The sequence below is a fragment of the Volvox carteri genome (genome assembly GCF_000143455.1).
Source record: "Volvox carteri f. nagariensis unplaced genomic scaffold VOLCAscaffold_49, whole genome shotgun sequence".
Lineage (NCBI taxonomy): Eukaryota > Viridiplantae > Chlorophyta > Chlorophyceae > Chlamydomonadales > Volvocaceae > Volvox > Volvox carteri.
The window spans coordinates 561,373-577,341 of record NW_003307592.1 but is presented as its reverse complement, the minus strand read 5'-3'; the positions used below and the strand labels follow the sequence as shown (position 1 = coordinate 577,341).

The 15,969-nt window shown below is 53.4% G+C and overlaps 2 protein-coding genes across 2 annotated transcripts in view; one reads left to right on the top strand and one right to left on the bottom strand.

The window, feature by feature from the left end:
- The window catches only part of VOLCADRAFT_106710 (uncharacterized protein), a gene marked incomplete at its 5' end in the record, with an annotated part of 3,606 nt that extends 2,078 nt beyond the window's left edge, over positions 1 to 1,528 (bottom strand). The window contains 3 exons of the mRNA XM_002955140.1: positions 622 to 780; positions 1,158 to 1,208; positions 1,291 to 1,528. Of these exons, the coding sequence (XP_002955186.1) occupies positions 622 to 780; positions 1,158 to 1,208; positions 1,291 to 1,528 (448 nt within the window). The remainder of the gene's footprint in view (positions 1 to 621; positions 781 to 1,157; positions 1,209 to 1,290) is intronic.
- Positions 1,529 to 13,561: 12,033 nt separating this feature from the next.
- VOLCADRAFT_65661 (uncharacterized protein) lies at positions 13,562 to 14,938 on the top strand (the record flags this gene model as incomplete). The annotated part of the gene is made up of 3 exons (XM_002955196.1): positions 13,562 to 13,897; positions 14,196 to 14,351; positions 14,777 to 14,938. 3 exons carry the CDS (start codon positions 13,562 to 13,564, stop codon positions 14,936 to 14,938), a joined length of 654 nt encoding a protein of 217 aa, XP_002955242.1.
- Between the last annotated feature and the right edge of the window lie 1,031 nt (positions 14,939 to 15,969).

The following is a 15,969-nucleotide window of genomic DNA, read 5'->3' as shown; positions in this document are numbered from 1 at the left end:
CGGAGAGCCCGACGGCCCGCTCGGCGAAGGCGCGCCGTAAGCGCCCAAGTCGGTGGGCGGAAGGGACTGTTGCGGGAGTTGGGATGGGCGAGCCAGTTTGGGAGGCATGTTGATCGTGGTTACCAAAGTAGAAGTGGGGTCAGCGAAGCGAGAGGCTGGCTGGCTGCCGACCGCGAAAGCGAGTTTGGTATATAAGCTTAAAAATGGAAAGAGGTGAATGTATGGAATGGAAGGCGACACAGGCCTGCATTTATACAAGTCGCGGCACCGTACGAACCGGACGCTTCAAGGGGGCTGGGTGAATCGGAAGGGCGCCGGAGGAGTCGGTACGTCTTCGCATGGTGAGCATGGGCGTCGGCAGCTGCGGTAACGTGTGGGGCGCTGTGACAAGTGGAATGCGGCAATGAAAAAAGCGCCATGGAAATGGCAGGCGGACAAGCGGAAATGTGAGTTGGCCTGCATAGCAAGCATCAGCAGGGAGCCACATTATCAACATGATGCATGTGGACATGGATGTGGCTGTGAGCAGTGCCTTCAGAACAGGCCTCCCTGGATTTTTGCGATGTGCTGCATATCATGACTCACTCCGCGGATCACATGCTCACATTGGCACACGCTTACCGGTGCTGCTGGATGGCTCTGCATTCCCAACGCGAACGTCGGTTGGTTGTTCATCGATACGCATGGATGACGTGTCGGCTGTACCGGTATCGCCCACGTCACTACACACGCAGCCATCATGTGTATGCGCTACACGGACTTCAGCTGCACCCTGCGGACCTGTAGGATGGGGTATTATGCAGCAAACAGTTACACAACCATTGTAGCTGTACATGGACACGGTGGGCGCTTGAAATGGTCCTCGTCATCCCACTATCCACGGTCACCATCTTAGGAAATGGCACCATCTTACAATATGGGTTTCTGAATAGAGGGCGGACTAATGCGGGCAGGTGCTTGATGAGCGGTCCTTCCATATACCACTGCCATAACCACAAGTATGCCGCCCCTTAGTCTGGCCTCACCACGTAAACGCTGACAGACATGACTTACGTACTGAAATGAGGCGGACTAATGCGGGCTAGTTTAGACGACAGGTCGTGCGCCAGTACCACGGCCATGACCCAAGCTATGCCACTCCCTGTTTCTTGCCTTACCTCGTAAACGCAGACCGACACCCCTTGACCAGAAGTGCGCCACATTTTCATCTGCTGGCGCACATGCATGCTTTGTGGACTGGTGTAATGCGACCAACTTCAATTTGTGCTCGGCAAGCGCGCCACTGCGTACCGGATATGTTCGCGATGTTGCAGAGACGCTGCACCTCGGCTTCCGTGCGCAATGCGTAAGATGCTTGACCCCGCCGACCAAAACTGCACGTGCCCAACTGAAGAAAGTTACGGTGGTTGTCCAGCAGCTTCTGAGCCTGCTGCTTGCTGAGGTCCTTCCGGAGCTGCTGCAACACGGCTAACGCAGGAGCGGCCATATGCACAGAAAAAACCTGCTCCAAGTTTTCTGCGGCGTCCATTTCAGTTACACAGCTGTGACCGATTTTCCAGTTCTTATGTTTAATTTTGTGTATGCTATCTTTAATTTGCGACAGTTTGTATTTTGACTTCAGACGAAAAAAGATGCTGTTTGCGTATGTAAGCAGGCGCCACGTCTTTTCGAAAAGTGCCGCTTCGCCAGGCGCTTCATCTTCCGCGGCCATTCCATGAGCGCGTGTTGATACCAAGTTATATGCTTTCAGTTACGTCAAGACAGCCATACATTCCTACGGTCCTGCTTGCCGCGTGCAACTGTGGCCAACATGCTGCCGCACAAGCGCGCTGACACACCACGACTTTTCGCCAAGAAAATTTACATACACTTGTACAGGCGCATTTTTTGAAACGCACGTGCGCATCCGCGAGGCAAAATTCGCTCCTGGCTTTGGGGACGAAGTACGGAGGGTCTATTCGGCAGAGTACGACCGCTCACATTTGTGCGAGGGGCTGCTTAATTAGTACTACAGCCAAATTATTGCCAAGCTAGTACAGCAATCAGCGCTGCGCGAATTGGAGAGAGTCATGTATAACCAAGCCAATGTTAAAGGAAGCCACCAGCAAAAACCGCCGTACAGTGAACACGACAGGTTCACAAGTGAGCTGAGGACTGGATATGTAATTGCCTTTAAAAATGTTAGGACTGGCCGGCGACCCATGTGGTCAGGAAATTTTTCTGTACCGCACCGTAGTCAGACATTGTAGCTTTTGAACGGCCATTGCGTTCGCAGGGTTTATATATATTATAATCTTGCACTTCCTAGTTTTGTCATTTGGCATAGAGATTTGCTCACATGTATATGCATGTGCATGTGCAGATTTGAGTGTCGTGTATGTCGTACGGTTACGATTTGCAGCAAGTAGTACCTTGTGTCATCCTTACGGTGTAGACAGTTATACCTGATTGTGCGGACAGGCCTGGTTTTGCCTCTTTGTGGGAAACGCTTAATTGCTTCTATTGTTTCCGTTCGTTAAATTCATCAACTGTATAGCCCGCTTTTTCCTTCTCTTGGCGCAGGCGCCACAAGACCATTAGTGCTTTCCATTAGTTAGGGAGGCTGCTCAGTCTAGGGGCCCTCCGCCTTTGTCATTCACTCTCGGTGCCATGGGAAACACGTTCAGCGCCTGCTATCGTGGTTCTGGTGCTGCCAATGGGGACACGAACGTTGTTCGAGTTAAGGATACCGTGAGTTTGGCTGCAGTGGGAGTTTTCTGTATAGAACAAATGACAAAGAACTATTAGGTATGACAATTGTATAGCCCACGATTAATGCGATTAAGGACATAGTACTTCCTTATAACTGTTTAGTGGCAAGCTGGTTTTCTGCGCCTGTGCTGGACCTGCAGCACCTTGACGCTGTGGCCGGGAAGACCCCAGTAAAGGGCAACAAGGCGGCTATTGACAGTAACGCCATCGACTCATCGCTCATCCTGAACGTCCTTGACCATGAGAATGGGCCGGCCAAGGGTCTTCCATATCAGGTGAATCATGGAAAAAAGAGGTTGGTTCTAGCACTAGGCCGCACAGCTGTGGATTGAACCTTAACCGAATGAAGGTAATCATACGAAAATAAGGCTGCCCACAATCCGATATTGGAGGAGTTATTTTTAGGCTTACGTATAATGCTGTCGGGCCTTCGGGACGGAAAGTGTCTCAGTCATGCAACCGCACTTTGGAATGAACATTATCACCTTGAATATGCGCTTGCTCTTTCCTCTTAGCAAGTACATGCCTATCCTGGAAATTCCCGTCCTTACCTTTGTTATCATTACAGCGGCCTACCAAGTTTCTAAACCGTAATGCAAAGAAACCGAGCCAAAGGGCACATCACCTGTCACTGCAACAGACACAGGCCTAGGAAGGAAGAACAAATGGTCCGTACCGGCACGCACAACACCTCAGCAAGCTCGAAGACCGGACTAGCACTGTTGCAAAGAGGGGATTTTGCCAATATGGCTCCCTATAAATGACAAACCCATGCCGGCATAGTATTCTTGCCTCGATTTGAAGAAATGCGGCCAAATACACACGGGACCGCCTTCCTACCAAGCTGTATCTGAAGAGTCACCCAGGGGTGGAATTACTGATTGCCTTCGCCTGTGTGCGGATCCACGCAAAGCAAATTATCCTCTGCTACCCGTAAAAAGGGTGGTAAGGTCCAACTGTGTTCCACACCGCACCAGAAATGAACAATCATTCTGTGGATGGCCCGGTCCATGATTTGGGCGGCCTGAGGTGGGATTTCCTGTCGGTGTGCTGTAACTTGTGCGAACCGATGCCCCGTCTCCATCGCACTGACTGGCGCCAGGACTTCCCGAACACATTGCTGTATTCCCGTCGGAGGCCGATTTAGCCAGGTTTCGGCTCGGGATATTGGATGTCCCAATCGCATGCAACAATTTGATTAATGACCTCTTGATAACCGCTTGAGCAAGTGGACAGTCCCAAAAGTGATGTATCCTAGGCGACAGCGACTGCTGATGACCTGTAAATGCGCCACCACATCCATTCAAGCGGTTGGTGTAGCGAGGCCTGCATATGAGAGTTACCTAGCAACGGACGATACCGTTGATCAACTGATTTGAACCTCCGCCACGTTTCCTCTGTTGGGAATTTTCGCCCAACACCGCACAGTCGACCACACACGACGCGAAACGAACGCACGTTGTAAAAAGCATGAATTGCCCAAGATGGTGGTTGTTATGTCTTATCTTGTGAATCACTTTTCCCTTTTCTTAGTGACCCGCCTACCACAGTACCCATAGCCGGCTGGAACTAGGGCTGAAACTAGAAGGAAAAAAGGGGGAGAGCAGTGCTAAGTCGACGAGAGCAGTGCTCTGCGTGCTTGGTTCGCACCCGTCGTCTTACCAGGGTCCCCGCTTTCGCCCCGTTCCTTCTTAACCTGGGCCACAACCGCCCCGCAGGTGCACTACCTAGGGCCCCCCTGCCCTCCCTGCGAAGATGCCCGACTGGCAACCATTCGAGCACTGGATAAAATGGCTGCGGAGAAGCCCGAGGTGGGGGAGAAACGGTTATGGCTCACATGACCCATTTTCCACTCGTTTGCATCATCCACCTTACGGCCACTCAACCACCTAGCCACCAACGAGCATACAGAGATATATCAACCATTTGGTTGCCCATTTTTGTAGGTGTTATATTCCGCGTGTTTTACTCGCTTGTTTTGCGTGATGCGAGGAGTGTGGATGGCGAGGGGGAAGGAAGCACCGTTTCGTCGGTGTAGGAAGAACCAAAGTAAAGCGCGCTCCCACACTCTTTTTGTCCCTTTCTTCTCCACTTTTATATGGATGCAGGATGACCCGGAAATTGCCTCCATTCTGCGTCTTTGCACCTCCATGTTCCAGGTAGGTCAGAGGGGGGGAGGGGGCGGGGGGGGGTTGGAAGGGGATGTAGGTGTGCAGAAAAGATTATCGCGCTTGCTTAGGATGGGTTTAAATGAGTGACTTGCTCTTGACGGCATGTCCCAGTTTACCACCAGTAAACCCAGTTGACCAACCCACGTCGTTGATATTTTTTTATAGAGATAATATGATTGATTTCGATCATGCCCTTGCTACTTTAAGGGGGACACAGCTCACCAGCATGCGACAGGGTGTGCGTACGCGGACCCTCGCCTCACTCGGATATCTTCACAGCTCCCGCCACAGCTTCCTGTGCTCTCATGTACATGTTGGTTGTTGGTTCCAGAGGACACATGTCCGGATGGAGGCCGTGTCCGCGATATGTAACTTGCGACCCGTCACGTACATGTGTCATAATGAGCTTGAGTTCCTCATTTTCGAAAAAAGCCCTTTTTCATACCGGGCCTTGTGTTTCCTGTGTTTCTTTCTCGCCTGACCCGACCGATGTTAGGCCCCGGTGGCGCTGGTGGCGCTGTTCGACTCCAAGAGGGTGTACGTCAGCGGGAGCGAGGGTGAGACAGGAGGGACAGGAAGGGAAGCCCTTTGGCGCCCTGTTTAATAATAAAGCCGTGTGGACGCTGTTTTATGTGTTTTGTGTGATGTACGTGCAACGTAACCTGCTAGCGTCGTGGATGTTTTGTCTGTCTGTCTATCTGTCTGTCTAACCCTGAGAGCACACATCCCGGCGTGTCTGTGATTTTTTCTATCCGTATGCTTTGCCTCTCTTATTTCTTGCTCCCCTTCCCTTCCCTTCCTACCACGATTGTAACATTTAAATAATGATAATGATGTATTATTATTATTATTATTATTATTGTTTAAATACCAAAATCCGTTTGTCCGCATTCGCCTTGAACCAGGCGGTGTCATTCCCTGCGGTGACTTCCCCTGGCGGTGGACTCTGTGTGCCTGGTCACTGGCCTACAACCACGCGCAGATCCTGGTCATTCCAGACACCGTGCAGGTAGGGTTGGGTCGGGCGGGCAGGGATATACATCACCTGCCTGAGGATGTCCCGTGAGTTTAGCCCCGTCGATATAGGAGGTACGCGGGGCCATGTGGGTCGCGGAGTGGTGTGGCGTGCGTCCAAGATGACACCTGGCGTATTCCAGCGTCCCTAGTGGAGGGTCAGGTTTTGGGGGAGAGCGCGGGGGAGGAAATACCTTGTGGGGGGGAGCTTTGTGGGAGCTGTGGGTTGTTTGGAGGGGGAGCTGTGGGTTGTTTGGAGGGGGAGCTGTGGGTTGTTTGGAGGGGGAGCTGTGGGTTGTTTGGAGGGGGGAGCTGTGGGTTGTTTGGAGGGGGAGCTGTGGGTTGTTTGGAGGGGGAGCTGTGGGTTGTTTGGAGGGGGAGCTGTGGGTTGTTTGGAGGGGGAGCTGTGGGTTGTTTCCGCACGTCAACACTTGTGGCAGTGTCTCATTTGATTGCCTTAGTTTCTTTGTCCCGTTATGTATACTTGGGAACGTATTTGGGAAGGTGTCCGTTCCGTCGCACTGCACTCCTCAAGAACAGAAAGCTCCGCACCCGGTACCTAACATGTCCGGGCACTGACAGCTGGTTAATAGCCCTTGTCTACAGTCCCGCCACACATAAATACATACATACATACCCCCACACCGTCTGCTCATGCACGCCAAGCTATAGCACGGTTTCCTCCCTGGCATCTCAACTCACCACCGGGTTTCCTTGATAACGTTGATAACACGCTCCAAAACACGGCGTACATACCGACATACGTACAGGACGCCCGGTTCCGTGAGAATGCCAAGGTGACCGGCTACCCCGGCGTGCGGTTCTACTGCGGAGCGCCCCTCATCGCCTCCAACGGACATCGCCTGGGCACCTTGTGAGTAGGAATGGAAACAGTACACACCTTCCTAACCTAATCTCCCCATCTTTCCATCCACCGCTGGTGCGGCTGGCGTGGTGGCTGGTGTGTGAGCTGGCGTGGTGGCTGCAAAGCCCTTTGCAGCCACCACAAGGCCTGCAAAACCCTTATTTTTCCCTAGGTTTTTGCAGACAGGTAAAGGGTCTTGTCGATCGGGAGGTTATGGCGGCATGTTTCCCCCGTGATAGGGGGTAGGGAGGAGTATTGAGTGGATTAGGGCGGTTACGGCAGGGCTTGGGTTGTTTACCGTTGGGATGTGTGGGTTTTGGGCATATGCCTTGATAAGCCACGATTTCTCGGCCATTGGATCCTATTAAGCTTTTCCCCCCAAAAGCTAAATTGATTGTTCAATTTCTGATTCCTCAAATTTGCCGCATTCCATTCGCATTCGCAGGTGTTTTGCTGACGTGGCGCCTCGTCCCGGCTTCGACGCGGCGTCGTGCAGCGTCATGAACAACCTCAGTGAGCTGGTTGTACGGCACCTGGAGAAGGATATCGCCCTTAAGCTCAAGCAGCGGGATAACGAGGTGCTCAAGGTGCGTGTGTGGGACTGACTCCCCTTTGGTTGGTTGGTTGGGCAGTTGGTTGGGTAGTTGGTTGGGTAGTTGGTTGGGTAATTGGTTGGGTAGTTGGATGGGTGAGTGAATGTCGCGGGCAGTATATCGGAGAATAGGGACAGCGGGCCGGCTGTGAAAGTGCTCCACAGCTGTGTACGTAGGATTTGAAAGGCAGGCAATGAATGGCTGCATTTGGGTTCATGTAAGGGCTCTCGTTCTATCTACAAAGCGCGAGGTTATAACCAAAGGGGACTTACCTTGTATGACAGGCAGGACTCTGCAGGTTGACGAGACTTGTGCAAAATGCATCACCCGTTCTTGTGTCGTACAGTCGTACAGCAGTACAGAAGAATGTGACGTTTTCCACGTAGCTGGCTGTGCTATAGCTGTCAATCACGCTTGCACGCATATTATATTGTTGTGCTGCTTTTTTGCTTTTTGCTTTTTGTGCGCATCACGGCTGTTTTTATTCATGTGTTTTATGTAGGCTACTTACGGTCAGCTGCAACGCACCCTGGACTGTTTTGACCACTGCGTTGTGTTGATAGACACCTCGGCGGAGGGCTGGAGGGTGCTTCATACCAATTCGGCGTGGGCCAAGCTCACGGGTGAGTTGTTTCGTGGTGATATGGGGCGGGGGCATCATTTAAGGGGGGCATCATCATGGCATCGCGATATGGTCAGCAGGAGGAGGGAGCCCTACGTAATGCGTGTGTGTTTGTAGTGTTGTCATCAGCTTGCGTGTATGTGTGTTTTAATGATGATGATGATCATGATGGTGATGACGACGACGACAACCGGAGAGTCGTGAAGATGAGAAATGGGGTTTGAAGGGGTTGACCATTGCGCGGCGCGGGGGAAGTTGTTGAGTAGCTCTGGGGTTGCGGTGGATTGGAGGATGCGATGGGGAAGGCGGGAGAGATTAACGAACGTGTTACGATGGGTAAATATGGAGAGTAGAAAGGTTTCGGAGCTTGGTTGTTTTGGAGTTTCCTCCTTTACCTGTCATGTTGAGCGTTTCCCCGGCCTGCTGCTGCTGATAATAATGCTGCTGATTATGATGTTGCTGCTGCTGATAATGTTTTCCTGATGATCATGGTGCTGTTCTTCCTTTCCTGACTCCCCAGGTGTGGAGCGAGGTGAGGTCATCGGGAAGCCCCTGCTGGACGTGTTTGAGGGCGCGGGTGGTACGGCAGTGCCAAACCCTGAGTTGGAGAGGGCAGCGGCCCGGTGCTACGATTTCCAGGTCAGTCGTTGGGGGGGATGGAGGGAAGGGTTTTGGGGGGTGGGTGGGTTTGCCGTGTCCTGTACGACCTTTTGACAAAATGTGTCTCGGCATCTGTGTGCGTGTGTGTTTTGCTTGTGTTTTGTTAAAGTGCTCGACACCACGTTGAGGCTTTTTGAACCTGTTGTGGGATGAGATGGTGCGTTTGGTGAGATACTTTTTCCATCTAAAGATTTTGCCAACCCTAGGTGAGAGTTGTGCGTCCTGGGTGGGGGGTGAGGGGTGTACGTGCTCCGCTTCATTTCGCCGCGTTACCTCACTGCGTGATGTGTCGTACTGTGTCGTACATCGGACATTGTAGTTCTACAAACACCAACTAGTATTTGTTAGCTTATCTTTGCCGCACCCTGTGGTACCATCCGACACCGCAGGTGACATGCGCCAGGCTGCGGCTGAGCTCCCCCCTGGGTAACCCCAAGGGCGGCTTCGTGCTCACATTCCGTCCCGCCGCGCGCGAGGGGATGGACGAGAGTGTGGTGCCGATTGGCATTCCCGCCTTTCTCAGGTGAGTGGGGGGTGAGGCTGTGTATGTACGTATGTATGTAGTGTGCGTGCGTGCGATGATGGGTTTTAAGGGTTTTTTGGATGTTGCAACGAAGCCAACAGAGGTGGGATACGTGGGCCCCGCGAGGTGGTTGGGGGGCAGGTGGGGGGAACTGTCAGTTCCGTTTTGACCGTTGCTACTGCTGTTGGCTGCTCCTGCTGTTGCGCCGGGTAATTGTAACCAAGATGGTTTTCCCCGCAGCGGTCACTGCCGGCGTTACGGCATTCGTTGACCCGTTGCTTGGGCCGCTTATTCAGAGGTCGTCCCTAGAGCCTTTTTGGGATTTGAGTCTTTTTTCCGTCTTGGCTCCTTCTTCCCCCCCGTCGCTGAATTGTGTCACACCAATATCCACCACCAATATCTAAGCCCCTGTGTGTGTATATATATATATTACGACTTTACCGCCGTACCGCTCCGTGTTGCCGTACCGCTCTGTGTTGCAGGCCGGTCCCTGACGCTGATGGCCGCGGCGATGGCGAGGCGGTGCCGAGCTCTTCCGCCCGCAGATTCTACTTTATGAGTGTAGACCTCGCCGGGAAGGCACTGTCGTCCCGGGCAAGGTGGGGGCTGCGGGGCCGGAGGCTGTATGCTGCGTAGCTGGGGGTTGGTGGAGGGTGTGGGGGGGTGTGGGACGGGGAGGGAGAGGAAAGGCAGCTGCCGACTGGAACACCAGGGAATGTCGCAGGGGGGGAGGGGCGGGTGTGTCGGGTGCTGTTGTAGCCCGATATTGCATTACTTTCGTAGGGTACTTCCTCCTCATATCATTTATGTATTAGTCCTTGATATTATTTATATTATTTGGTTGTACATTTTAGGTTTTGCATGTTGCACTGGTCATTAGCGGGCAAAATTTGGCGACGGCACATTTTTCATTTCCTGCAAAGTGTGGTTTTCGCCTCACCTCACCCGCCGCACATCCCGCATATGACGTGGACGACGTCATCGCCACCGCCGCCGCGCGCTGCTACATTCCTGCTGCAACCGACAACCGACACCGACCGCCCCAACAACCACAAAACGTCAACTACCAACCGTCAACTACCACAGCTCTGTGCTCTCCGCCGCGAGTTCTACTTGGACCAACGGTGGCTCAGAGATTGTGGAGGTATGTATGTCGTACCACTCGCTGAAACACGTGTTTTTCTGGCATCTTTTCTGGCATATCTTAGGGAGTCGTGGACTGTTGTGTCTGTCATTAGAGGGCAAGGGAGGGGGCGAGGTAGGTAGGTTGGTAAACAATATTATTTTGGAATGAATGATGTTGGAACTTCAACCAACCGTGTGTGCGTGTGTCTGTGTGTGAAGGTTACAAGTATCTATCTGACCGGGCCTGACGACACTGGCCACAGAGGGGCTGCTGCCCAGCCCCAACGGAAAGACCGCCTAAGCTCTCTCCTGGAGAAGACGGTTCTCCCGCGGACGGGAGAGGGGCGCTAGAGGGGCCTCTGCCACCACCCGACCGCCCTCTCTCCCGTCCGTGTCCCTCTCTGTGACTGTGTGTGTGTGTATTACTCCCTCTTCTCCTCTTCCCCTCCCCCTCCTGTCAGTGTCTTTACATATACCTCCACATTATTGGTCTAATCTTGGGATTATCCGTCTATGGCAGCTTCTCTTCGTCAATCGCCTGTGCTTCGTCGTACCCCGCCCTCTCCCCACTCGTCCTTTCAGGGCCTGGAGCTGGGCCACCTGCTGGGGAAGGGCTCCTTCGGATCGGTCTACTACGGCACCTGGCTGGGGACACCGGTGGCAGTCAAGGTGAGCTCAGGGGGAGGGGGGAAGATCAACCGCGAGCGCGGACGGCGGGCTGCTGTGTAGGTGTGCGTGCGTGTGTATGCGCGTGTGTGCAGCGTTTGCCTGACCCAATCCGACTCAAAATATCCAAGCATGACTTTTTTGATGTCGCCGACTGTTGGTGGTTTGGGCGTTGACACTGGAATCCGTGCTGCTGGCTCATTAGCATTGTCGTATGATTGTCTCCATCCCACCCCGCTTTTAACCTCCCCTTCTACAGGTGATGGATACGGATGTACGGTCGGCCCTGGCTCGAGGTGGTTCCGGAGCTGCCGAGGCCATTTTGGGTCAACAGCTCCGTCACCCCAATGTTGTCGCAACGCTGAAGTGGGTGGCACGGAAGGTGAGGTTTTGGAAAGACACGGGCGGGGCGGCGGGGGAGGGGCGGGGGGGCGCCAGAAGGGGGAGAAAAGGGGATGGAGAGATAGAGAGGGAGAGAGGAAGAGCAGATGTGGAGGCCATGATGGCGGATACAGGCATGGACCGAGAAAACCGTATTTGATTACGGAACGAATCCTAGTGTGTGCGTGCTTGCGTGCGTGCTTATACCTAGACCTTCAAAAATGAAATTTGTGTCCTTAATGCCCCCTTCCAACCGCCCCCTCCACGTTCCAACCGCAGCTGGACCGACCCAACGTCAACACCTCCATCATGGCCAGTTTTGATACGGACGGCATGCCACGAACCGAGGTGAGTGACAAGGGGGGTAGGGAAAGCTCCATGCAGCAGCCGCGACCCGTGGGCCAGTAGGGCCAGTAGTTGACATTTCGCAGCTATAACATCTTTGCCAGTTGTCGACAGTTCTTCAGTGCCTTGGTTGCACTCGGGACAATGGCGGCTAACTCGATAAAGGATACATGTAGTACCATTTTTGTAGAGACCATATTTTGGTGAACGATACCCACAGCATCACTACAAGGCTTCCAAACTGCTTTTCAAACTGCTTCTCAAACTGCTTCTCAAACTGCTTTTCAAACTGCTTCTCAAACTGCTTTCCAAACTGCTTTCCAAACTGCTTTTCAAACTGCTTTTCAAACTGCTTTTCAAACTGCTTTTCAAACTGCTTTTCAAACTGCTTTTCAAACTGCTTTTCAAACTGCTTTTCAAACTGCTTTTCAAACTGCTTCTCAAACTGCTTCTCAAACTGCTTCTCAAACTGCTTTTCAAACTGCCTTCCTTCTCAAACTGCTTTTCAAATCTCCTCAGAGTGCCACTACAACGCCCAATCCGAAGAAGGGCCTTATCATAACGGAGGGCACCTCTACCAGTACGGCACATGTGGGTCCCTCCCGAACCGACCCCGCCGCGGAAGAGCAGCTTAAGAATGCCCGGAGCAACCACCAGCAGCAGACGCAGCAGCAGCAGTCGGAGGCGGCGGGGGCCCCTCCGGAGGAGTGCTGGCCTGTTATCAACTTTCAAGAGGTCCAGTTGCACCAGCTGGAGGAGGAGCCGGGCACGGCAGGTATGAAAGATCAGTACGGGATTGGTACGGCATTGGTACGGGATTGGTACGGGATAAAAGGGAACTGGCTACTGGAAGTCTTTGCGCGTATCTATGTAATCCGAGATGTAATAATGGCAAGATCTTTCAGCGCTATAATATAGCTATTCCCGCCACTGCCATTAAAAGTGAACCTTAAAGTCGCCGTGTGTGTGCGGGCTTTTTGCCGCGTCTGTATATACGCGTGTATCGTACTCGCGCGTCAGTGTGCAACAAAACGGGTATTGTTTTCAACTCCCTGCACACCGTCACCTCTCCATTTCCCTAATTCTCTCGAGCTGAACATCCTCCGCCCCGCCTTGCCTTGCCTTGCCCTGCCTTGCCTTGTCTTTATTATCCCTTTTCCAGAGGGTTTCACCATCCCTCCCCCACCCCCTGCTTTCGCTGACTTTGGCATATGACCCCCACACCGCCCCACCACACACACACCAACACTAACACACAATACGCACCGTCAAGCTGCTTCGTGTGCGTGTCTGTCTATGGTGTCTTATGTGTGTGTCCATGGTGTGTAACTATGTGTGTGTGTGTGTGCAGTTTCCAACACCGTCTCGACTGACTGGCCCGCATTGCAGCCCAGTGGCGGAGCTAACACGCAGAGCGGCAAGGTGCGGTTGGGGGGCTGGGGGGTAGAGGGTGGGGTTGGGGCGGGGGAAGGTAGAGAGTGCGTGACCATACACACACATACATACGTAGATACTGACCGGAGGTTCCCCTATCCCAACCCCTGACCTCACCTCGCAAGCCTCACCCCTATTTCTAGAAGTTTCCATGCATCTATGGTATCAGCTTCACTCGTCTGCGGTTCGTCTTGCACCCCTTCCCCTTCCCCCGCAATTTCCTTTTGGTCAGTTCTACTCCTGGTGCGCTCTTGCCTTGGCAGCAACTCCACTCGTTCGTGGTTCGTTTTTCCCCTCACTTTCCCCCGTACACAGAACGTGGCGACCCCGCCGGTTCGCGGCGGCTCGGAGGCGGCCAACAGCGCGTTCCGTACTCGCAATAGCGAGGACGCGGGCGTATCGGGATCCAATATGATCCAAACTTGGATCCTGCTGGAGTTTTGCGATAAGGGCTGCTTGCAGGAGGCCATTGACCGCGGCTGGTTGAGGACGGAGCGCTCGGCACTGTCCGGGGGTCCGAACTTGGCGGCGGTGTTGGCGACGGCACGGGAGGTGGCGTCAGCGCTGGCGTACCTGCACGCCGCCAATGTCGTACACGGCGACCTGTCGGGATGGAATGTGATGCTGTGCTCGTCCGGGCCAGCGGCGGCGGAGGGCGGGAGGGGCTTCGTGGCCAAGGTGGCTGACTTTGGGCTGAGTCGTACATTGGAGATCCGGTCAAAGATGCAGACCGCCAACTACGGCACGGTACGACAGCATTTGGGGACTGTTCTGTCAGGCGTCAACAACGATTGTTCCCTTGGGAAAATGGTTTTTTGATTATTATTTTCATTTCCCCTCTTCTCTCTCTCTTTTTCCTTTTTTTCGCTTATTTTTCCCCCGCTTATATCATATCCCCCCTTTCCTTGATATTGTCTTTTGGCGTGGTGTCCATTATTCGCCTACTTGTGGCATGCTTGTGCTCTCTGCCTTTCTTTTCCCTTTTTTAAATCCTGGAATCTCTTCCCTTGCTCCGTACCCGCCCTCTGTACTTACGTCCGTACAGCTGTCGCACATGCCTCCGGAGCTCGTCCTGCACGGCACCGTGAGCCGTGCTGTGGACGTGTACTCGTTTGGTGTTCTGCTGTGGCAGATGTACACCGGGTCGCGGCCCTGGGCGGGTTTGACACACAGCCAGATTATTATGCTGATTGGCTCTGGGGTGAGTGTGGAAGATGTGGGGGGCCGGCGGGTTGGCGGGTTTGGTTAAGCCGTTGGGGTTGGGGTTTGGGGTTTTCTTCGACTTTTATTAGATTTAGAGGTATTTGTGCCGTGCTTGTCGTTCTCGATAATTTTGTTTGTTTACTTTAATTTCTGCCTTCCATTGACTGGACGAGCAAGCATAGTAAGATGAGACACACGTTACTATGCCTGCATGTCTCTCTTTTCACTGCTTTCACAATGAGATCTTACATTGCATACACACTACCACCAGCACATCTCTACTCCTCCTAACCTAGCCTTAAGGACGCGCCAATCAATTTGAAAAGTTCCTCTGTAAACATGTCCGTCACTGCATCGCCGGCAGCCACTCAGTCATTCAACTTCCGCATCCCCTCCGCCACGCCGCCCTTTGTTTGGGAGCAGGAGGCGCGGCTCGTTTTCCCGCCCAACACGCCCCGCGAGTACGAGTCCCTCATGCGGGCGTGTACGGATCGCGATCCTGAGCAGCGGCCTCCTTTCACCCAGGTGGTCAAGACTCTGGAGGAGATGCAGGAGACATTGAAGATGCAGGGCTGGCTGGACTGAGAAACAAAGGCGTGGGGGGGACGAGGAGGGGATGAGGAGGAGGAGGAGGAGGGGGGGAGATGAGGGGGGTGGAGCACAAGGGGTGGGACTGACAAAGAGGAGGAGGAGGAGGGGGAGGAGAACAGATGGATGAACGGACAAGAGTATCCGCCGACCGACGCGGGGTTGGGTGGGGAGGATGTGGGCGTGGGGGCCGTGCTGAGGGAGGCCTGGGGGTGCCGTGCATGTGTGTGTGTTTTGTATGTATGCGTGTGGGAGGGCTGATATTTGGGGGGCGGAAAAGGAGGAGCTGCAGTTGGGTTTGCGACGGGGCCCGTGGGGGGATGGATAGATGGATTAATGGGGGAGAGGAGGAGGAGGAGAAGGGGAAGAGGAGGCACAAATGATTGCGGAGTCGGCTGTTGGGAGTAAGCTGGGATTGGGCCCGGAGCAGCGACCCATGCGCGCATCCGCATACACAAAGTATGTGCGCACGCAACCCACCCTTGGCCCCCCCCCCAGCTCTGCCGACATCTCTCTCTCTCCTCTCACCCCCTGACGACTTGCTGTCCCCTTTTCCGCTCTTCTCGCACATCCCCTCGCCGCCACCAACCTTTCATTCAGTTCCGTGTCGTGGGGTACACCTTTCGGCTTACTGCAGGTCGTGCATCGCATGGCATCGCACCGCAGACGTTTATAGTTTGCTTTTGGCACTTACCGATCCAGCTAACTCAGGGGAAAGGGTTTGCGCCCCTTGCCAAAGGATAATATCAGCAATAGGATATTATCGCGGAAATGCTTTCTTGCTGTTGGTAGGTGTCGCTTCTCCTTGAGATAGGGAAGAAAAGTAAGGGCTTAAGCTGAGGCGGAAATTAAGCTCAGTTGCTTCTTTGTGAATAAGAGGACGGAGGGAGGGAAGGAGCACACAGAGAAGAAAAGAGGATGTGAATGTGTGAATGTGGAGCTGCGAACCCGCTGTCATGTGTGGCGTGTTCGCGTGCGGTGACTGGTTGGTGGGGGATTTTTTTTTGGATTACATTGTTTGTTATGAA